The sequence below is a fragment of a genome, unplaced genomic scaffold, assembly GCF_019419815.1.
Source record: "Pyrus x bretschneideri cultivar Hongxiangsu unplaced genomic scaffold, Pyrus_bretschneideri_v1 Contig8, whole genome shotgun sequence".
Lineage (NCBI taxonomy): Eukaryota > Viridiplantae > Streptophyta > Magnoliopsida > Rosales > Rosaceae > Pyrus > Pyrus x bretschneideri.
In genome coordinates, this window is record NW_025999820.1 from 2,370,842 (window position 1) to 2,394,934 (window position 24,093).

At 34.4% G+C, this 24,093-nt stretch overlaps 1 protein-coding gene across 1 annotated transcript; it reads left to right on the top strand.

Annotated features, from left to right (window-relative positions):
• Window positions 1-4,630: 4,630 nt before the first annotated feature.
• LOC103964653 (leucine-rich repeat receptor-like serine/threonine-protein kinase BAM1) lies at window positions 4,631-8,342 on the top strand. The gene is given in 4 exon segments (XM_009377605.3): window positions 4,631-6,107; window positions 6,110-6,802; window positions 6,805-7,299; window positions 7,630-8,342. Coding segments are annotated over 4 exon segments (3,027 nt in total). The 5' UTR covers window positions 4,631-4,717; the 3' UTR covers window positions 8,079-8,342.
• The last annotated feature ends 15,751 nt before the right edge of the window (window positions 8,343-24,093 follow it).

Consider the following 24,093-nt stretch of genomic DNA (forward strand, 5'->3'; position numbering starts at 1 on the left):
ATAGAATTAGATTAGAACCGTTAAAGTTCCTCAGTACTCAAATAGTTATTAAATTATAATATTATCTTGCCAAATTGTCTCCGGACATTTGTTATGATCGTGATTCGTTGATCATATTCCTCTAAATTAATAATATAAAAGCATAAATATTTGTCTAATCACATAAACCTAGCAGAAGAACCTTTGTTGATATATATATATATATATATATATTTGTAGGCATTTTGAATTGAAAACCAAAATCAAAACTAGGTTGAAACTTAACTGGACCGGTCGATTCAGTCTTTGATTGATTTTGGTTTCAAAACGAACCAACACGTGGCTTAACGTTACGAGACCGATTCGTCGACATTCTAGTTACATCGTGCCGTCACCTTCAATTTTCTAATAATAAGAATTGAGAAGTTCTTAATTTGTGTTTAATTTACGAATAGAGTTTAGGAGATTTAACATTGAGAAAGTACATTGGTATACACAGAGTGTTATATATGTAGTGATAAATTTGTTCAATGATTTGGACCCTTGTTCAAACCATGCAATAAGGAATTTCAATGAATTTATTTAACCTTTGCGGTCACTTTGTCTATAGAGTGTATCTCCCAATGGGGCCCGGCCCCAACGTATCATCGAGTTAATGTGTCCCACCGTTCATCCTTGATCCAACAAGAGGGTCCCAATCCCAATTTTTTTTACCAAGAAGAATATGCATGTCACCGGGCTCACCCCCTCATTAATCAACAAAGTTGGACAATATCATTCATACATGAAGGTGGAGAGCATTGCGGATTTTGTCGTATAGCCGTGCGTGGCAGCAATTGTTTAAATTTGATGGTTACAAGTAAAAGAGGAATTAATGTATGACAGTATGAGACGATAAATATGATTAGTTAAGATCGGCTTCCTTTACCTGAACCGTGGACTTGCACGGTCTTTCAAATTATTTATGATAAACATATGTGAAAAGCAAACTTAAAGCACCGTGTATTATGTTATTAATTTGGATGTTGCGGTGGTATCCGAAGTCGGAGGAGTATTATTGGAAAAACATGACATTAAAGTGATTAGTTGCATAAAAGATAAATCAATGGCTTGAAATATTCATCGTAACTTCATTTAATGTCAAGTTAAGCATGTCTCAAATGCTCGAATTAACAGAATAAAAAATCTGATCCATAATAGATAGGTAGCAAATCACAAGTTTAAAACGTATAAAAAATGCATATGTGGACGATAATATTAGGTTTAACGCATTCAAAGGTATCCGAGGGTGTGCCTACTTGCCTCCAATTATTCATTGGCATATAGTTTCAAATATTTTACAAGATTTAGGAACTCTATCACCATCAATAATTTCTAGTTATCAACTAAACCCTAAATTAATAGTATTACTTGTGATTCATAATTAATTAAATGTCGTAAAGAGATCGGGACATCTATCGTATACTAATGCTATCGTTTGTTAAAAAAAAAAAAAAATCTTCTTTCTAGAAGTAATTAGATTTTGTCATCCGTTGGCCAGATTTTGCTGATTAATTAATCTTATAAATTAGCTAATGCCAGATCAAAACTTGTTTGCTTAAAGTTTTGGTCAACACGTAGAAAATGATCGATGGTTTGATCACCTGCAAAACAAAAAGGAAAATGCTACGATACTATTATTAAGATTTTTTTTGTGAATTATATGATGTGACAGTTGATTGTTAGATTTTTCTTTTCAATGATTTAGGGAAGGATCTAACCATCAACCGTCACATTATGTAGTTTACAAAATCTAGCCTAAAAAATAGTCTCTCTAACATCACCCAAACAAAGATGAATGTAAGCTATAAAATGACACTAATGCTGTGTTTGCCAAGACATTTACGACCCCAAATGAAGTGTCAAATTCTAAGAGTCAAATTACAATTGATGATTGATGTGGCAATCTGAAGTCTTATGTCAAATTTTTTACCTCTCTAACCGAATTGTCAAATGTAATTTTCTTATTTAAGTAGAGGTTTAAATGGTTGTAATTATTAAAATAACATTGAAACAAAATTTTTATTGGTTGAAATGTTAGTGGAATGAGAGACCCACCGTTAAAACGAATTAAAGATAAATTTGACTCCTAATCACAAAGTTTTCAAATCAAATCAGCAAATAACACTTCCTTTGGATATATCTTTGATGTCAAATAGGCACAGTAACATTCCACGTAGGATTTTGACATCTCATTTAGAGATGCTCTAATTCTTAAGTCAATCCAACTAAAAGTAGAATCTAGCTAAGTTTTTTTTTCTAATACTTTCTTTTTTTTTCCTTAATTCTTAACCGTCAGAATTAGTTTCGGTAAGACTTTTATTTTTCTTAACATATGACAAGATAATGTACACTAATTATTCTAATCTACAAGAAAAACAATTTGAACTTGGGTGCATAAAAGGAAACACATTGGTCTAGCCAATTTGGCTAAATCAAGATTTATCGGGTTTCTTAATATTTAAAAGAGAGAAAAAAATTTCTTTGAGATAAATATAGGATTAAATACCTAAAACCCCATAACCTTTTAGTGTCATTTCAAATTAGTCTCTACCTTTTTGAACATTCCGAACAAATACCCAACCTATTGAAAATGTTACATTACGTAACCCCAGTTAAAAATCTGTTAAATTAACTAGGATTTGTCTCCAAAATCAATAGAAAGTCATAGAAGCATAGTCTCCACCAACTAACGGTGACCCCCCCCCCCCAAAAAAAAAATCATATGCTATCGGCCTCCAAACTCAACGCAAAACAACCAACTCCGCACTACAACTCAAGCCACCAACATCAAGAAGAAGGTCATGGAGGTTGCTAAAATGATATGGGATGCTATAATGCGGCCATTACCATCTGCACCTCCACAAAAAAGAATTAGAAGCTTTACAAGCTAAGAATCGGCATATGAAGAAAATACTTGAGCAGTAACAAGCTTCTTTCATTTTGATTTTTGTCTTAGCGTTTGGATCTCTTTCAATTGAATCAAATAAAACTAGTAAGTGCCTAAATGCTATGCATATGTTGAGCACAAAATTGGGCTTAGACGAATTTTAATATTTGATTTTGTAGTTTGAATTAAATAAAATCACAAGTAAAACTTCTATTTAATAGAAGGCGAAAGCGAAAGCGAATTTGAACCACATTATTGTTAGCCGATTATAAGGTTTAACTCATTTTCTACCTCTTAGACCATCGCCAATCCTTGAAAATAAAGCTTAAAATAGAATAAGGGCAGTAAATTGGGCACATGACTAACATTTTTAAAATGTTAAGCCTATGCTCTTAAAGAAATGAGTCTTTCTACACTCCTGTCAGTTTATTTATTTTTTTGTTGATTTTGTTTCACTGACTCAATTTTGAGGCTAGAAGAGAAATGGAAGCGTGCATGACCATAAAAAGAGTGTGAAAACTACTTCCTAAACAAAATTTAAAAGATTATAATAGTATAGTGGTAAAAAATTCTATGTCACTTTTGTGATGGAAGACTAGCTAACTCCGCCGCGGGAGTGGCATCGGATTTTCTTATTATCTCCTTCGGTTTGTGCATAACATACCTTTATATTCTAGGTTATCAATTATGCTGTTATAAATGAATGCTAATTATTGTGATGTGAGAGGAGCGAATTAAGGTTAAGCCCCATTAATAATGTGCGAATTGCCAAATGAAAAAACAATCATCCATAATCACTCATTTTTACTTCTCATACACTTTTGTTAATTTTTGTCATTTTTTTTCAATTCATTCGATCTGATAGCAAAAAATTGAGCAAAGAGTATGAAAAGTAAAAAAAGATACTTTGATATATAGCACTACCTACAAGTAACACATAAATAAAGGTTAAGATCAAGAGACAAATATCTCGAGTAAGCATTAAAATATATTAGTTAAGCCCCAATTAATTTTTATGGCCAAACAAATACTCAACTTATTGAAATGTCACATTTGTTAAGCTCCAATTAATTTTTAAACTTATATTATTTTCAAAACCCACCAACTGGATATATCATGGTCAACATTAATATTAGTTGTCTCAAAATCTAAATTTCAAACATATATAGGTTATATAATATGGAACTCAAACGGGCATTGAATTGAATCGAAAATGAACCAAATTGAAATTACATCAGAAGGGCTATCTTCTAAGAAAGAAAAAGGTTAAAAATTTAGATAGGGTCTTAAGGAGAAAATCCAAAACCAGTTCGAAAATTATTAATCGAATAGTACATTCATAATTCAAACACATACATTGAACATCAATTATTTATCCAACTTTATAAATAAAATAAAAAAGGGGTATCAGCATAAGATTCAGAAACAAAAACAAAAAGCTATATTTTCCTCCAAAAAGGACTTTTTTTACTCTCACAAAGGACCCTTTTCTGACCCAAAAGAGTCCTATTCTTTTATATTTTCTTTCATACTGAAAAGAAAAAAACAATGAAAGTCCAAAACTTTCAATCAAATATTTCAAACCCATCTTCCTTTATCTTTCTCTCTTTTTTTTTTTTTTTTTTTTTTTTTTTAAATTTATTATTATTATTTTTTAAATTTAAAAATAAGACAATAAAATCACACAATCTCTACTTCTTACGGAAGAAGAGAATAAAGTCTCACTCTCACTCCAGCTACTCTCTACACCCCGCCCCTCCCTCTTTCTCTTCTCTCCTCCACACACCGCCCACCCAAACACCACAAAAAATGCGGCTCCTTTTCTTCCTCCTCCTCCTCCTCCTCCACCTCCACTCTCTCTCCGCCATCGCAATGTCCAACTACCGCGCCCTCCTCTCCCTCAAGTCGTCCATAACCTCCGACCCCAACTCCGCCCTTTCCACCTGGACCCCCACCACCAGCCACTGCACTTGGTCCGGCGTCACCTGCGACTCCTCCCGCCGCTACGTCACCTCCCTCGACCTCTCCGGCCTCGACCTCACCGGCACTCTCTCCCCTGACCTCGCCCACCTCCGCTTCCTCGCCAACCTCACCCTCGCTGAGAACCAGTTCTCGGGTCCCATCCCGCCTGAGATCTCCGCCCTCTCCGGCCTCCGCCTCCTCAACCTCTCCAACAACGTCTTCAACACCACCTTCCCCCCTCAGCTCTCCAACCTCACCCGCCTCACCGTCCTCGACCTCTACAACAACAACCTCACCGGTGACCTCCCCGTCTCCGTCACCCACATGACCTCCCTCCGCCACTTGCATTTGGGCGGCAACTTCTTCTCCGGCCAGATCCCTCCCGAGTTCGGCCGCTTCCCATTCCTCGAGTACTTAGCCGTCTCCGGCAACGAACTCGGCGGCCCAATACCGCCCGAAATTGGAAACTTAACCACCTTGAAAGAGCTCTACATCGGCTACTTCAACAGCTACGAAGGCGGAATACCGCCCGAAATTGGAAACTTGTCCAATCTCGTCCGCTTCGACGCCGCCAACTGTAACTTAACTGGAGAGATCCCGCCGGAAGTGGGTCGACTGCAAAATGTTGACACCCTGTTTCTCCAGGTCAATGCTCTTTCCGGGTCGTTGACACTCGAGCTGGGTTACCTCAAGAGCTTGAAATCCATGGACTTATCCAACAACGTGTTTACGGGCGAGATTCCGGGTTCCTTTTCGGAGCTCAAGAACTTGACCCTTTTGAATCTCTTCCGAAACAGGCTCCATGGCGCCATTCCCGACTTTATCGGCGACTTGCCGGAGCTCCAGGTGTTGCAGCTCTGGGAGAACAACTTCACCGGCAGCATACCTCAGGGTCTGGGCAAAAATGGGAAGCTCCAAATTCTCGACCTTTCGTCGAACAAGTTGACGGGAACTCTCCCTCCCGATATGTGTTTCGGGAACAATCTCCAGACCCTCATCACTCTGTCAAACTTCCTTTTCGGGCCGATTCCCGAGTCGCTTGGCCGGTGCGATTCGCTGAGTCGGATTCGAATGGGTGACAACTACCTCAACGGGTCGATTCCGAAAGGGCTGCTTAGTTTGCCCAAGCTTACACAAGTCGAGTTGCAGGATAATCTCTTAGACGGTTCGTTTCCCGAGACAGATTCAATCTCGGGGAATCTCGGCCAGATTAGTCTCTCCAATAACCGGCTTTCGGGTCTCTTCCGCCCAGCATCGGCAACTTCTCCGGCGTCCAGAAGCTTCTTCTCGACGGAAACAAGTTTTCGGGTCGAATTCCACCCGAGATTGGGCGATTACAGCAGGTATCCAAGATGGATTTCAAGCACAACAAGTTCATGGGTCCCATAACGCCCGAAATCAGCCATTGCAAGCTCTTGACATTCGTCGATCTCAGCCGAAACGAGCTCTCCGGCGAGATTCCGAAGGAGATTACTGGTATGAGGATACTGAACTACCTCAACCTGTCGAGAAACCATCTTGTGGGCAGCATTCCGTCGTCTATATCCACAATGCAGAGCCTGACATCTGTGGACTTTTCGTATAACAATCTTTCGGGTTTGGTTCCGGGGACCGGTCAGTTCAGTTACTTCAATTACACATCGTTTCTGGGAAACCCCGATCTCTGCGGTCCCTATTTGGTTCCCTGCAAAGACGGGGTTGCCAATGGCACTCACCAACCTCATGTCAAAGGTGCACTCACTGCTTCACTGAAGCTATTGCTTGTTATTGGGTTGCTTCTGTGCTCGATCATATTCGCTGTTGCAGCGATAATCAAGGCCCGGTCGTTGAAGAAAGCAAGCGATTCCCGAGCTTGGAAACTGACTGCATTCCAACGGTTGGACTTCACGGTTGATGATGTGTTGGATTCGTTGAAGGAGGACAACATTATTGGGAAGGAGGGGCTGGGATTGTGTACAAAGGAGCTATGCCTAGTGGTGACAATGTGGCTGTCAAAAGACTCCCTGCAATGAGCAGAGGCTCCTCCCACGACCACGGATTCAACGCCGAAATCCAAACTCTTGGTCGAATTCGGCACAGGCACATTGTTCGACTATTGGGTTTCTGTTCGAATCACGAGACAAATCTTTTAGTCTATGAGTACATGCCCAATGGGAGCTTGGGTGAAGTTCTTCATGGTAAGAAAGGGGGTCACTTGCATTGGGACACAAGGTACAAAATCGCCATTGAGGCTGCAAAGGGTCTATGCTATCTTCACCACGACTGCTCGCCTTTGATCGTCCACAGGGACGTGAAGTCGAATAACATCCTTCTCGACTCCAATTTCGAAGCTCATGTTGCTGATTTCGGCCTTGCCAAGTTCCTGCAGGATTCCGGAACATCCGAATGCATGTCCGCAATTGCTGGTTCTTATGGATATATTGCTCCAGGTGTGATATGCTCATTCAATCTTTGAATTTTTGAGTACTTTATTACTGTGTAAAAATGTACTAATTGAGTTGAGTTTTGGTTCCCTGATAGTTCTATATGTGTAAGGTCTTTGCATTTATTTCTTGCAGAAGCTTCTTTGTCATCTGGCGAAATTTGACTTTTGGTTTCATAATTGCATATATGATTTTGATTGAAAATTTGATTTAGTGGTTGGTGGGCTTCGTTGAAAGTAGATGAAATTTAACGACTTTTTACTGTAACCCACAAAAATTGACAATTGAAGTGGATGAGCACCTAATTAATTTGTAAATGGCTTTTGGTTTGTGCAGAGTATGCATACACGTTGAAGGTTGATGAGAAGAGCGACGTTTATAGCTTCGGTGTGGTTCTCTTGGAGCTTGTTAGCGGCAGGAAACCGGTTGGTGAATTTGGGGACGGAGTAGACATAGTCCAGTGGGTGCGAAAAATGACAGACTCAAACAAGGAAGGAGTCCTCAAAATCCTTGACCCTAGACTCCCTTCAGTTCCTCTCCATGAGGTTATGCACGTATTTTACGTTGCAATGCTGTGCGTGGAAGAACAAGCAGTGGAGCGTCCAACAATGCGAGAAGTGGTTCAAATTCTAACCGAGCTTCCAAAGGCACCTGGCTCAAAACTGGTAGAGGATTCAGCCATCACAGAGTCCTCCCCTCCCCCTGCCACTACTGCATCAGAGTCTCCAGGTACAACGTCAAAAGACACGAAAGACCAGCCACCACCTGCAGTCTCCGCCGCCTGATCTTCTTAGCATATGAAGTCATAGTTTTTTTCTTCTTCTTGGAATGCAAGTGTTCGTTCTAAAATTGCACGAATCGTACTAGCGTTTTTACTGTATGTGTTGTTTAGTTTTATTTGGGAGGGGTTGGTTTGGTCTAACTTTTAAGTTTGAAGTTTTTCGGTGTACAGTTGGACGTTTGGGGGAGGGGGGAGGCTATTTTCTTATAAGTTTGTCTTCATCATGTAGTAGTAATGGTAGTAGTACTGAATGCTGATTTCCACTTCATCTTCTGCTGCTCACTGTATGGCATTAGCTGCTTCCTGTTTTAAGCCTTCAAATTGCAAAAGCAAATTCACAGGTGTAAAGATCAAGGGGAAAGAAGAAACTGTTTTTTTTCTTTTGAGCATAAGAAAGAAAGAAAGCATTTTTATTTTTTATTTTTTTTGAAAAAACGATATCCTTTGCACTCAGGAAGGCTTAGTTTTATAACAAACTGGTAATAATGTGATTCAAATTATCTTTTAACTCGAACCTAAGATATAGTGAAGAGGAAGTGTTTTGATTACTTGTGAGTTACGTGTTTCTCTTTGGAGATAATTGAAGAGACGTGCTATTCACACACTATTTTTTACTTTTCGCACATCTTTTTAATTTTCAGTCGTAAGATCGGTTGAATTGAAGAATAACAAATAACAGAAATTAACAAGAGGTACGTGAGAAGTAAAAAGAGATATGTGCCTAGCACACCCCTAATTGAATGGCTTTTTACTATATGGGTTCACTAAATCCACTAATTGAATCTATGTTAAAGGTTCACTAATTTCCTCATAAACCCTAAATTGAACCTCTCTAAAGATTCATTAATCTCATAAACCTCATGGATAGGTTTATTTTAGAAATCAGCGAATTAGGTTCATTAACACAATAAACCACACAATCAGACTTATTACAACATTATAATAAACCTATTATGTACATTTGTATTATTTTCCGTAGCCTAATATGTAGTGTAATATTTCAATAGACCTTGTGGTTTATTGTGTTAATGAACCAAATTTGCTGATTTCTAACGTAGCAGGCTACGGAAAAAATACAAATGTACATAACAGGTTGATTAGCTTAGGCTCCTCACAAAACTGAGGATCGCCAACATTACTTACAAGTTGCTGGTTGATGTGATGGAAATAAGTTGGTGCTCTTGGCGTTGCTGGCTTGCATTAATTGGGAGGTAGATTGTCTGCTCTCCTGTTTTCGTGCATTTTCTATCCTTTTTTATTTGTGCGGTCATGGTTAAATTATGTTAATATTTTATATTAATTTTTTAATAGAAATAATAAGATGAAAAATAATAAGAATATAAAATATTAATGTAACTTAACTATGACCGCACAAATAAAAATGAATAGGAAGGACATAATAACAGAAGGACAAACAATCTACTTCCAATTAATTGATGACAGGAAGGAGGCTTTGCCGTTTGAAAAGAGTGACACCGAATTCTATTAAATAAATATAGTATGTGACGATGTGGGGGGTGACATTTAGCATATTGGACCGCAACTATCTATTTCAAAGCATTCGGATTCTTCCTAGATTTTCTTTGTAAGAATTTTAATAATTCGTTAATCTTGTTTGTTCATTGTACATCATATGATTAGGAATTATTTTAAATATTTTTATTTAAAATTAAACACAAATAGTATTTAAAAAAAAATTAACCATACGATATATAATAAATGGATACGATTCACGAATCTATAAGATCATAACCAAAAGGATCCGGGGAGGATCCTGTTGGTATTTTAAATACCATTAGACCTTTAAAGCAGTGAAAGGAATCTGGACGGGGGGATTCATGAGCCCTGTCTTTTTTGTGCTATACTTTTTAAATTAAAAAAAACTAAAGAATTTTATAAAAAGTTTTTTCAAAGGTTGCCTAATAGGAGGGGAGTTAGAGATCAAATTATTGACCGAAAAAAAAAAATAGGAGGGGAGTTACAGATCAAAATATTGACCAAAAGAAAAATAGGAGGGGAGCTACAGATCAAATTATTGACCAAAAAAAAAAAAAGGAGGGGAGTCACAGATCAAATTACATCAACAACAACAATACTTTATCCTTTTATGTGGTGTAGGCTATATAAAACTTAAAACACTACTGCATAGGATTTTGCGTTAAGTTTTCGTTAGTTCCACATCTACATGTCTTTTCTTTAAATCTATTTTCAATTCTTCTTAGGTTTTCCTCTATCTTTTTTACCCTTAGTTTTTGTTTTCTAATCACATTTTCTAACCGGAATATTTGTAGGTATTTTTTCATATGAACAAACCACCTTAGATTGCAAGGGTTCATAAAGGGAAATGATTTTCACACACCATTTTCAATTTCTCATGCACATCTCTTTATTTTCAACCATTAGATTGAATAAATCAAACGAAGTCAACAATCAAGATTAACCAGTTGTCGAAATCAAGTGTGGAGGAGAAGTACAAACTTGACTACTTGTAAAAGAACAAAAGATAGTAAGATCACCTTGGTACCGGTGGCGTCTCTGGCCAAAGGCTCTCCGACGATGAAGTTAGTAACAAATCTTAAGACGCAAGCAGTGAGCAAAAAAATAAAGCAAAGAGTGTTTTGTGCGATAAGTGTTTGTTAGCAGAGATTAACCCTAGTAGGGTGTATTTATACTAGTCGGGAGATTGGCCTTTTAGGATATGGAATCCGTATAAATTGGGAGAATACTTAAAGGATATCTAAAGATAGATATTACTGCACGTTAATCCCTATGTTGTACGTATCTCCAAGAGTGTAGGCTTGGTTAATTCTTACGGAACAAGAATGGTTGATCTTGGCGAAGTGGGTTTGCCCATGTTACGAGAAGACAGCAGGATGTGGTGGTATCACTGATTTGTTTAAGCAGCTCAATCTAATCGGAGATGTTGAGTCCATGATCAGACTTCTAAGATAAGTATATTTCGACGCTCTTAATTTGGCCAAGAAAATCATAGTTCACAGTTACCCCTAATTATGTATTTGAAACCCACCTTTTGACACTAGGAAATATAATCCACGTAGGATAGGTATTTATCCAAATAAGCATGTTGTAGCCCAACATTTTCTAATAATTTACCTGGTTGATCCCCATTTTATTAGCTTGCAATTTGTGACTGTATATTAAGGTTCATGCTCGATGGTGAATATCCCATGCAATTAGGCTGAAAAAATATCGATAATTTAGACCGTGTCTTAGAAGAATCTAGATTGCGATGATCAATCTTGTGAACATGTTATAGCAAAATATTCTTCAGTTTCTTAGCCCAGCGTTAAGAGCATGCTTGATAACGTGTTGTGACCTATTTTACTGAAGAAAGAGAAAGGATGTGATAATGAGAGAAAAGATAGAGTTGAGGAATTTTTGTGATGTATATTTTCCATCACCTGTGCCTTTTTTTATAGTAATTCATTGTCTTAGAAGTAATACAACCTATAGCAATAAGATATTGTAGTATCCTAAATACAATTTACTAATGATTTACACAATCACACATTTGCTAGATTATTTTTTATTTATTTATATATTTTTTTTGCTTGAGAAAGAAATCAATTAATGCAAAAAACCTTGCGAAAAACCAATAATACCGATACAATCAAACAAAAGAGCAATTGTAGCCTGCGAAGGGAGACATGTGCTAGAATTTGTGTCACAATAATTTAGACTTTTACACTTTAATGTGTGATTTTTTAATACAAAAGACACGACATTTAATGCATTAAAATTATATATTTTTTGTTTTTCAAAATTATTAAAGGTCTTGTTATTTTTTGTTTTTCTCGTAATATTAGAAAAAGTTAAAAGTTTCGACTTTCCATTCCCACAAGCTTAAAAACGAAAATTAAGACAAAATATGACTACTGGTATATAATTATTAGTTCATTATAATGGTTAAGTACATACTTTGTATGTGTTAATTAGCAGTTGTTAGTGATAATTTATGTAATATGTACAAATCCAATGGACTCGTCACACTTTGATTAAATTTCTGGACGACACTTTGTCCTGTAATTGAATAAAAAAATGGGAGCTTTTAGTTTACACCCAGTCAATGACACGATATATGAATAAAACCCCCCTTTTACACTAGTAAATATAATCCACGTAAGATAGGTCATTTATCCACATAAGCATGTGGCCATGAGGTAACAATTTACCTGGTTTTGGAATTAACTTGGCTCTTTAACGGAGGAGAAGAACTTCTCCTCAAAATTTTACGTGGTTGATTTACGGCTTCATATTTTTAATTGAAATTGTTTATATTATAAATAACTTTGTAAAGATCATTTTTGTAAAAAACTAATCAAATATGAGATCATTTAGTCATCGAACTGTATAAAAATAGATTGACGAATTTAGTAAAAGAATTACGAACTATCAATCTATTTAATATAATTGATTTAATAAATAAACTTAGCCTTAATTGATTCTTTTGTAAAAATGATCTTTATGTGGTTATTTATAATAATAATTATGATCATAAATACAGAATTTCGTAAATCGACCACTAAGTGAATATATTTTGAAATACGGATTCTCGTCGAATCTTCTTTGTGAGGATCCCGAGAATCCATCAATCTTGTCCGTTCATCGTACATCATGCGATCAAAAATTATTTTAAATAAAAAATATTTAAAATTAAACACAAACATTACTTGACAAAAACTGAGACGATAAACAAATACAATTCACAAATTTTCAGAATTCTCATAAAAAAAGATCCGAAGAGGATCCTGTTGGCATATTTAGAAACTCCTCAATATCGAGGATAGGAGCCAATTAGGAGCTGTAAATTAATTATATTCAACTGACTTTCACTAAAACCTGGAAATGTTGAGGAATTTTGGGTAAAAGGATTCCCGTCGGATATTTTTTTGAAAATTTTAAATTTTTTTTTATTATGATCCTTAATTATATATAGTACGATTAAAAATTATTTTAAAATTTAAAAATCACGAATACGGAATTCTAAAAATCCCCGTGAAAAAGATTTGGCGACCATCATTTTACCGAATTTTGGTGATGCGTCTGAGTATAGACAAAAATCCCACGATTTAATTGGTGGATTTTGCTGCTGGCTGGCTGGCTGTATCTTCTCCGTTCTTTTATTCGCTGTCAGTTCCTCTCTGTCCTATAAGTTGTAACGTACAAACCAAACTAAGATGCCACCTCGGTATTGTTCTTGATTTGACAACGCAACTCAGACTCCTGTATTTTATTATTAATTTTGGTTTTTAAATACTGACGAACCCCAACTCAGGTGAGATTTGATTGATTTAATTTGGCATGCGGCTTTCTTTCAAGGACAAAGATTGTTTGCCCTTCCGCTTGCGATGTTTTACTGTTTATGTGATCACGGTTAAATTATATCAATATTTTATATTACTATTTATTTTTATTTTATTATTTTTATAAAAAAAATATAAAATGTTGACGTGATTTAACCGTAATTACACAAAACAGAAGAACACGAAAAGACATCGAAAACAGAAGGGCAGACGATCATTGTCCTTCTTTCACTGCCAGGGCATGTCCCATCTTTATTTATAAGAATTTGGACCTCCATTGAAATATGATTATTCTTTTTGGGGCTTTGAAATGGTAAAAATAAGTTTAAAAATGGTAACTTTACGTGGGTAGACAGTGTAGTTATTCTTTCCGACTGGAAAGTGCATTAACTAGTTTGCTAATGAATTGGATAGATGGGATTCTGATCCGATTCCTATGTGAATGCAAATATGATTGATCGGATGAAAATGTGATTACAGTCGATTAGGTTATCAGATTATTGAGTTTGCTTTAGCCTTGTTTTTATTTTAGGAACATTTTAAACTTTAATTTGTTTCTTACTAACAAAGTACAGTAGATTTATACGAATATATATTGACTAATCTTGAATACGTAGGCATTGTGAATAATTTGCTAATAAGAGTTCTGAATACATTACATGTGTTAATCCTTGTGTTGAAAGAAAAGATCTACGTACAAACATTAGCTAGGAATTTATTTCTCTATGTATAGGTAAAAAAATGAGAATTTTAACAAAAAAAACTCATTAGACTGTTCATTTTAACGAAAAACCATATTTTTATACTAAAAAGTCAATCCTGTTACTATTTATTTTACCTTTTATTTTATCCTTATTGTTAAAACTCAAAATTTTCAAACCAATTTCATTAGTTTTTCTTGAAAAAATTAGTAAGAAGCATGCATGTTCATCATGCAATCGATTTCTGAGAATATTTTTGTAATAGAAGTTGACATTGACCATTCATCTTTTAGAAAGGACGTACAAAATTATATATGTTTACCCTAGAAAATGAATGTACCACGGAGACAAGAGGCTTTTTATATATTCCATGTGTCTTTAAGCTTTCACCTTCGCATGTAAAAGGAGAAAACATTTATCTAGTAGTAGTACCCCTTTTATTTGTCCTTTTATTCGTGAATCAATTTATTTATTTACTAGAGCTTTATGTAAAGGGTGTTTTTTAAGGAAAGGAAATTTAAATTAAAGTGCAAAAAGCTCCTTGGGAAATCCGTACAAATAGAGTCAAGTGAAAAATATGTTGCAAGACTATTAACCTCGTTAATAAAGTGAAATCTTTGTTTAAACATCCGGCTAATATTAACATTCTAACAAAGTAACGAAAGTCATGAGGTACTTGATAAGAAGATATTTCACCTCATGTATGTACAGTTTGTGTGTATAGAGATGCATACAAGTCATTTTCCATGCTAAATATAGTTTCAATGAGGTTGATTTCTCCTATTTCATTCCCATCCTTTTTTCTCTTTTTATTTATTCAAAAAGAATCTAACAGTCGATATCAATGAAAATCATCTTGCTAATTGGGTGGAAGATTAAATAATTCATTCTCATAGGGAAAATGGGATGCATGGAAAGAAAAAAAATGAAAACAAAAGATAATAAGTTGATATATTAATCTTGGTTTTTTTGACCTTTGATTTAGTTTTCAGTTTAGAATACTATATATAATAATTATTTAGGGATCCATAACTTAATGCATGAATCACTGATGTGCACTGTGTTGTCTAAGTTTTCAATGAACATTACTCGAGCTCAAATCCATCGTAATGGACAAGCAGATAGAAACATGTATTTTTTAGGCTTTTCCACAGATCTGTTTAGGGATCTCAAATATAGGGTTTAGGGTTTTTAGCCGGCACATTATATTAACATCCCATATATTGTTAAATAAAGCCCATATACTTAATGCATCTCACATTTGCTTTTTCAATTGAAAATTATGTTAATACACCTCACATACTTCCTCATAATACCCTCACACCCCACATTCTCAACATACAGATTACATATTCTACATACACCCCATATTTTCTCTACATCCAACATTCTTCAATCTTATAATACTCATTTGTTTCTTGAATCTCTCATTGTTCAAAGTTTTCCGCGTTAGTACCCTTCCCATTAAGAAAACTTTGGAAGTTCATAGCAGTAAACCCTCCTTTTATAAACCACAATCACCTGTTGCTCCTCACTTGTGAGGGCCAGTTCCGCAGAGAACTGGGAAACCATGTCCTCCATTGCTCATTCCAAAATCTTTAAACTCCATTTGGTTGTTCTAGCGATTGTTTTTGTGAGTACTCGTAGCACTCCAATTCGCATCCTTAAATAAATATTGGGTAGTATGGTTTCCTGGGGAATCACAAGCATGTATATGGGAAGAAAGAAAGGCCTCCTATAAAAAAAAAATTGACAAAAAAAATTTGATCTTGATTCATAGTTTGATGCCCGGCAACATATGTTCGAGAAGATAATTATGATACTTTTATAAAGTTTTATAACCCATATAAGAGAAAGGGTTTGGGTAAGGAGGGATAGGCATGTACGAAAGTGCAGTGAAGGTTTTTAAAGGTACGTAGTTTCATTCGTTAGGGTTTTATTCAACAATGAAGGATGGGAGTGAGTTTGTGAGAGAGGCTTTGGTAATTGAAGAAAATAAATAATACATTAAAAGTGACATGGGGTATATTAAGAAATTTCTTATTTTTTCCAAACCTAATAAGGTTGAAATTGTCATTGCATAATAGGATACTTACGTCATTTAATATTAAACTTAATGTGAGGTGCATTCAACGGTGGAATTCTAATATAAAAAGCCTTTTTAGCCCTTTGATCGTAGTTGCTTTGTTAAATTTGTAATTTATTGGTATAGGTTAAAAGGCGGAAGACCTAAATACGTGAACAAACCTAACCCACTTCCACTCCACCTGCCCACAATCGCTTCATATAATATGATCTGGTCGAAAGTATTATTTATTCTCAGAATCTCAGTGCCCAAATAATTGAACAAAAGTTGGATTGAAGGTGTTTGGTGTCAACTGTCGAGCACATATATATAATGGACTGGTTGTTCGAAAACCCTAAGAAAATACACATACGTATATAGAGAGAGACAGACAGAGAGAAGAAAAAGGAAGATATATCATATACACACATAAAGTTGGGAGAGAAAGTTTGGCCCAACATGACAAACAACTTTGCGAAATCTATCAAGCATGGGACTCCACCACCAAACCCTACCTTCTTTTATTTGTAAGAAAATCAAACACTCCTTATATATAAACAATGACAACCAAATATCCGTATACATTTAGTCTTAGATTCTCATATGGGAATCTTCTTTCTTCCAGTATATGTATATTTGTCATGTGCTAGCATTTTGCAATGCAAAGACAAAAGAGTAGTAAGTAAATGATTTTAAAAATGTAATGTAAGAGAGATCAAAATTTTAAAATAAATTTTGTAAAATGTATGACGTGGTTGTTGATGGATAAATTATTACTTAAATGGTGATTAACGTGCTTATTTTATATTGGTAACACATTATAATTTTCAAATTTGATCTAAAAAATTGGTCTATTTAGCCTTACTCTTTAAAAACACATAGAATTAGCAAAAGAATTTCGATATCCCCCGTACGTTCTACTTTTCCTTGATATGCCCCCTTATATCCCTTAGTCCAACAACCAAGAAACTTATTGGCCATTGCAAACATCCCACAGATTAAGTCACAGTACCTGCTTTTTCCTAAAAGAGAGAAAAAGAAGAAGCAATGGCCATTAGCTAATGTTACATTATGTTTATTAGTTTTACATTATGTTTATTTGAAGTGCTAATGATAATTTTCTTCATCAGATTGTCGTGGTGATTTATTTTCAAGCACTTGAGTAGTTGAGTGTGCATGCCACTGAAATCTTCTATCATTTGTGCTCCCTACAATGGAGGCAGATTGTTTGCCCTCTTGTTTGGATGCCCTTCCCATCCTCTCCTATTTGTACGGTTACGGTTAAGCCATGTTAATATTTTATATTATTTTTTTTATAGAGATAATAAGACAAAAAGTAATAGGAATATAAAATGTTGACGTGACTTAACCGTAACCGCACAAATAAGATGGAATGAGAAGGGCACCCAAACAGCAGGACATGCAATCTGCCACCCCCTACAATTGCCACAATCGCATTAGTGAGATTTTTAAATTAAATAAGCTTCATAATTAGTTGACAAAAAGTTTGCTTGTGTGTATTGATTTTGGGAGAGGCATGAGTGGATGGTATAGGAAATACAGTTTCAGTTTTCAAGGACTCATCAGGCCTGAAGATTTGATATGTGTAATAAAAGTGGCAATTGAATTGAATTGAGGAGGAGGGAACTGTAACTGCAAGTCCACGATGTAGGTAGGATAGTTCAATTCATGAATGGCAAGTCACAACCCTAATTTAATATGTTGGCTTCTCAATCTGCTTCTTTGACTTCATTCAATTTTATCGATATCCATGGGCCTCAACTGTGAAATCACTGGTAGTTAATAAGGCCAATTTGAAAGTTTCAGACACCCTTTCAAAAAATAAACTTAATATTACCACGACCTTGTAAATTTTAAAACTTTCACCAAAATTCATTATCATGAACAAAGTAGGAATACAAACATAGGTATGTTATAAATAACTCATTATTCTAGTAATATTCATTTCGTGTCGTTTTTTCTTATTATTTTTTTAAAACATCTCAGTTACAATATTAAAATAATCAAATCCTAGACCTATCAAAATTGGAATTCATTTCCGTAACCTTCCTCACCACTTGATCTTTTTTACTACTATGTGTATGTAGTGCTCTGAACTCATTTCGCTTACAAAGGGTCGACCTAGAGTTGGTTTGGTATAGCTATGTTTTGAAAAAAAAAATGCCTATATTGTGTTGTGAGAATTAACAGCTGTGAAATAAAGCAGTATAGTGTTTAGTAAACTTTTTTTTTTGTAAAAGTGCTTTTGGAATAAAAAAAAAAACAGTATTATAGTGTTTAGTAAACTTTTATGTAAAATAGTTGTGACTGTGTGAAATGATAAAAAAGAATATAATACTAGATGTGCCATTAATTTAATTTTCTTAACAAATAAAGGTGAATTACTAAATATACTTTATTTTTAAAAGAAAAATATTTATAAACTTTATCTTAAACATATAATCCAACGTTTAACAAGAAATCATAATCCAACATTTATGCTGCTTCACGTTTTCATCTTTTTTTCAAAGCTCATTTTTGCTGCTTCACGTTTTCAAATTTTTTTTTTCACCCAAAACTGTAAAAATAAGTTGTTTTGAAGTGTTTACCAAACACCTTTTTGAGTTCAATTTTTTTTTTTTATATCTACTTTTTATAAAAGTACTTCAGTACCAAATTAGTACCTAATTTTCCGTGGTTTGTAAGACATTTTACTTGGCAAGTTGACACAGTACTATAGTTATAACTTCTAGGTTACCAAGAGAATGACGTTAGAAGAAAGTGGAATATGTGGATAGTGCGTGTGAATTAATTGAAATTATTACATCAACCCTATAGTAAAATATAAAAAATTGTTCGAATTATTACAATAGGATGGTGCTATATGTACATCAATTTGTATCTTCTACACACACAATTCAATTTTTTGATCATGGGATCGAATGAATTAAAAAAAATTAAAGGTTAAAATTAATAGGGAGTATAGAAGGTAAAAAGAAATGTGTAGATAGTACCATAACTATATAGAGGTGTGTTTCCTTAAGATGAGATCAAGAAAAATGATAATTTATTACAAAGTAGAGTTTTTTCCTATACATAAATGATCTCAAGTTGAAGAAAAACTTGTGTGAGACTGAACGTGTTACAGGACAATGCCTAATGGACTCAATCAAAATTTGACACATTTTAAGAGTAAACAACAATTTCCTATTTACATAAAAAACTAAAAAAATATTATCTCCATCATTAAAATTAAAATAAAACAATAACACCCCTTCCCAGACTTCCTCCAATGGAAAAGCCTCAATCGCAAGTGTAAAGGTGGGAAAAGAACTCTAATATGGGTTGCTTTCGTTTCATTCCTCCAGTTTGTGTATTAAATCTCTCTTATCTTCAAAGAATTGAAATCCCATCACTTCATAATTTTTTTTCAATGGATTTAGTTGGAATTGTATAGACTTTGGTATTGAAAACGACTACATATGATTGAACCTAGATTTGTTTTCTCTTATTTTTTTTTTGGGCGATGAACCATTTTTCGCAGAGACAAAAAATCTATGAAAATGATAAATATAAAGCTTATTCCTTCAAAATTAGTCAAACGATACCGCCCACGAGGAAGGGATGAATTCTCAGATGGAGGAGGGCTCCAGTTGGATGATTGGAGTCTATTTTCTACTTTTATTTATCTTTATAATACATTTTCAATTTGCTTTGTGTAATTATGAAAGCTTTAAAAGATAAATTATTAACTAAGAAATCATAGTTAAATTTTACCATGTTTCAAATTTTGTTTGAGTTGTAGTGTTATTTTTTTTTTATCAAACGATATTATCTATATTAAGAGGGTGAGAGAAGTCGTAGTGCTATTAGACAATGTTGAATGGCACAAGAATTTTTTTATAACTTTGGGAGGTTATTTCTTTATTAAAAATTATTTTCTAGAGATTTTCCCATAATACTGATATCACATCTATTATTTTACTAGTATAACTTCATTACCTTAGTATAAAGATATCCTTGTATTAGAATGAAAACCTAATTTTTTCAGAGATATGCTAAGCTTAATGATATCATATCTTATTGATTTTTGCAGATTTTTGTAGAATAATTTATAATATGAACGATTTTAATCATAAACATAAAATTTTGCCAACCAATTACAGAATATTTTGACAAGGAACTCCTCTCATCCATTGGAGATCTGAGTTAATTCCATTTTCTAATTAAAAATAGTTAATCATATGTCAAACCTAAACTGGATTGCACTGAAATCACGTGAATCAAATTATAACATATCAGAACCCAGTTACTATTAACCCATGAATGCAAATGATGGAGACACGAAGCGAGAGGACATTGAGATGATTTCGTAAAAAGAAAAAGGGAGATATGTGACTCCGCCTTCCATCGACATCTGCATAACATTTGAAAATTCAATGTACGAAAGTGCTAGGCCACGCAGAAGAACACAAAAGCTGTAAAGGAGATTGAATTATTTTTGGCGTTTAGGTTAAATAAACCATAAAGTCGCAGGATAATTCTAGCAGATCGTGGATTTGCAAAGCATAAAAAATTAAAAATTGCAGGTACAAATGGATCGGTGGGGACTCTCTTCACTTGATTGAAGAAGATTCAACGTTAAAAGTTTTATGAATATTTAGCTTAGCAGGAAGCTTTTTAGGTTTGAATATTCCATCCTCGATGTAATCCACTATGATCTAACGCGTTTATTCTTTATATATATATATATATATATATATATTTTTTTTTTTATAAATATTATCCGTGTCAAAAACTATAAAAATGTAAAAATTTTGCTAATATCACAACCCTAAAAGGTATGCATCAAACTATTTGTGTTTCGATCAACATCTATCTCAAGCTATGCATCAAACTATGTCCATGTAAAAATGAGCTTAAACTTTTTCCTAATAACACAACCCTAAAAGGTAAATATGATGTAGCTGGAGAGGTTTTTTTTTTTTTTTTTTTTTTTTAATTTAGTGTAGGATGGTGCTTCATTTATCCATTGAACTCGTCATGTTTCTTGTCTTAAAACATGGAAGAAAAATGTGATACCTTGAGTATTTTAGGGTCATTAATAACATGAATTGGTTTGGCCTAGGGCTGGCCACGATTTGGATAGGTTCAAGTTTAGGTTCAAATCACAATCCAAAGCACACATTGCGGCTTGCCTGTATTTCAAACCACAACTGAACCATATGACTTAAAATTAATGTAATTGGTTCACCAATGATGTGGTATAGTTTGGTTCGATTTATGGTTTAACATGCACATATTACCAAATAAATTTGTTTGAGTTATATCGAAATAAATATAAGAAAAAAAGTATATACTATCAATTTATAAAAAAATCCATCATCAAACTACAATCTCATAACTCAAAATCTCAAACTTTCAATCTCATAACTCTAAAATTGTAAAAATAAGAATGCGAAATTAGCTAACCAGAATATTCAAGTTATTAATAGGTGAATAATTCATTATCCTCGTACAAAGTGAATTAAAACGCCATAAACCCTAGTATTATAGGGCAATCCCACCATCAATAGGATGAGTATACATCAATTCACCTTGACACACAACTTGATTGATCAATAGTGCATGCATGTTAAAATGTTGTGATATTTGCTAGTGAATTGAAAGTGATCACTGTCCTAAAATGACAACAATTTGATGGATGTCTTCCACGGACTGCCGACACATACAGACAGGGAGGGGGTTTGGTAGGTTAACGAAATTGAGAATTGAGAAAAGGGCAGTTCCTACTTTAATAATTAATTGTTGAACCAATCTTTGGATCTACCACTACCACTACCATACTTTTGCCCTATCAGTCCGTCCGGGGGGTCAAAAATGTTCAAAGATTCAAGTATATTTATGCATGCATGCATGCATGCTGATTGCTGAATTGGTGGTATATTGTTATCCTATCTTACTATATTTTTTATGCATCCACCAACCAACACACACCAGAACATCCCGCTTTCCCACTAGTAATTTTCTTTGTCTTGTTTTCTATTTGGTTAAATGGGCATGGTTTTGTATGTTACTAAACTTTTAAGCATTTGTCAGTTTCGATAGGTAAATGATTATCACACGTATTTGTTATTCTCTTATAAATTCATGTTCACTTAAATCTGTTGTTTTCGTTTAATTTATTTAAACTTATGGTCAGAAATAAAACGGATGTGTAAAAAGAAAAAACGATATGATATCATTTTCTGTTTTGATATTATTTCAGTGGTTTTGATTTGTTTTTTCCTTCTTAAAATAATTATTCAAAGTGAAGGAAGCGTCCTAATTTTGTCGCAAAATATCTAGAAGGAAGTATAATTTTGATAAAGACATTTTAACCATGACGCATCGTACCATTCAACTACTTAAGGCACAAATTTTGAGTAAAATAAACACATATTTGTCCTCATTTGAGAAAGATCGGTTACTTATGGTTAAATTTGTGTGGTTAGGGGTAAAGTTATATCGTCCAAAAATCCAAGCTGTTTTTTAAATTGAGTCTAATTGTAACATACTTATTATAATGAAGGACTACAAAAAATTTCAAACAAAACATATTTAAAATAAAATTGAGTACAACTAATTTTGAGAGTTAGATTATAAGCGAAAAATATCTATAATATAGATAGCTAAAAACGATTTAGTTGTGATATAGACAATTATCGACAAACAAAATCTATGATATAGATATATCAAATAAGTAAAAGGACTGAATGCAATATGATTGAACAAATTTTAAGATTTAGGATATTACAATTCTTTAAAATTTCAATGTTATCACAAACTTAACAAAAATATAATAATTATTGGACATCTAAGGACTCGAATTTGAATCCTTGCTCAATATCGTATATGGTTTGTATCAAAAAATTGGAAAACGCTATAAGATTGTTTTAACTTTTGGTAGAGGATGTCCAAAATTTGGTTCCTCATCTGAATCAGATGATCACCAATGTAGACTGTTAACTGGACCTGTGCATCGACCAACACTAAATGGGACAAGGCCCTAACCAATAGTCTGGTTTAGTCTTATGATCCCACTTCTTAATTTTTTGTTGAGTTCATATCATGTTTTGAACTCCATGTTTATTAGACACAAGACAACCAACAAGAAAACGACACGAAATTAACGAGTTCAAATTGGCCATAAGCATGCTTGTGTCATGATCGTGTTGACTCATTTAACGCAGTTGATGCAGTGTGTGTTTTTGGGTCAATCCACTTGGAAACTAATACGCTTTAACACGTTTACGTAATGTACGATTCATGTAAACCATACAACACGAGATAGTACATCTTAACTGAAGTTGAAGTAGCAAGTTTAAACCCGTTAGTTGATGTAAACATTAAAGTTTAAGAGTATATTTGTAACGTTAAATACTAAACCGGTTAATCGTGTCACTGTCGATAAACATGTTTAATGATCGTCGTGTTCGGGTCTGAAAAAATAAAAGGGACCAGAGCAACAAGTGTGTCATGTTTGAGCTGACCCTAATTTGTTCGTGTCGAATTCATGTCGACCAGAACTTGACCCGTGAGCACGAATTGACACCCCTGACTCTTGGACTAATTGTACGTACTCTCTTTATGGTATTAGAGGAGCTGTTTGAAAAGAACAAGCCCATTAGCCCATGTTTGTTCAAGTTGGGCTGACCTTGGATTCAGGTTGTTGTAAACCACTTGAACTACGAATCCCCTGCAAAGAGCGAATTCGAATCGCAAACGCAATACACACTTCATTAATACTACTTAGCTAAAATTCATCAGCATTATCTTACCGAAGCTCCAAGTTGTTATGGTCGCGAACCACCCGTTGAAGCCCAAGCTTATTTACAAAGTCAAAATCTAAACGAATCTCAACCCAAGGCAAGAACGAAAAACACGTTT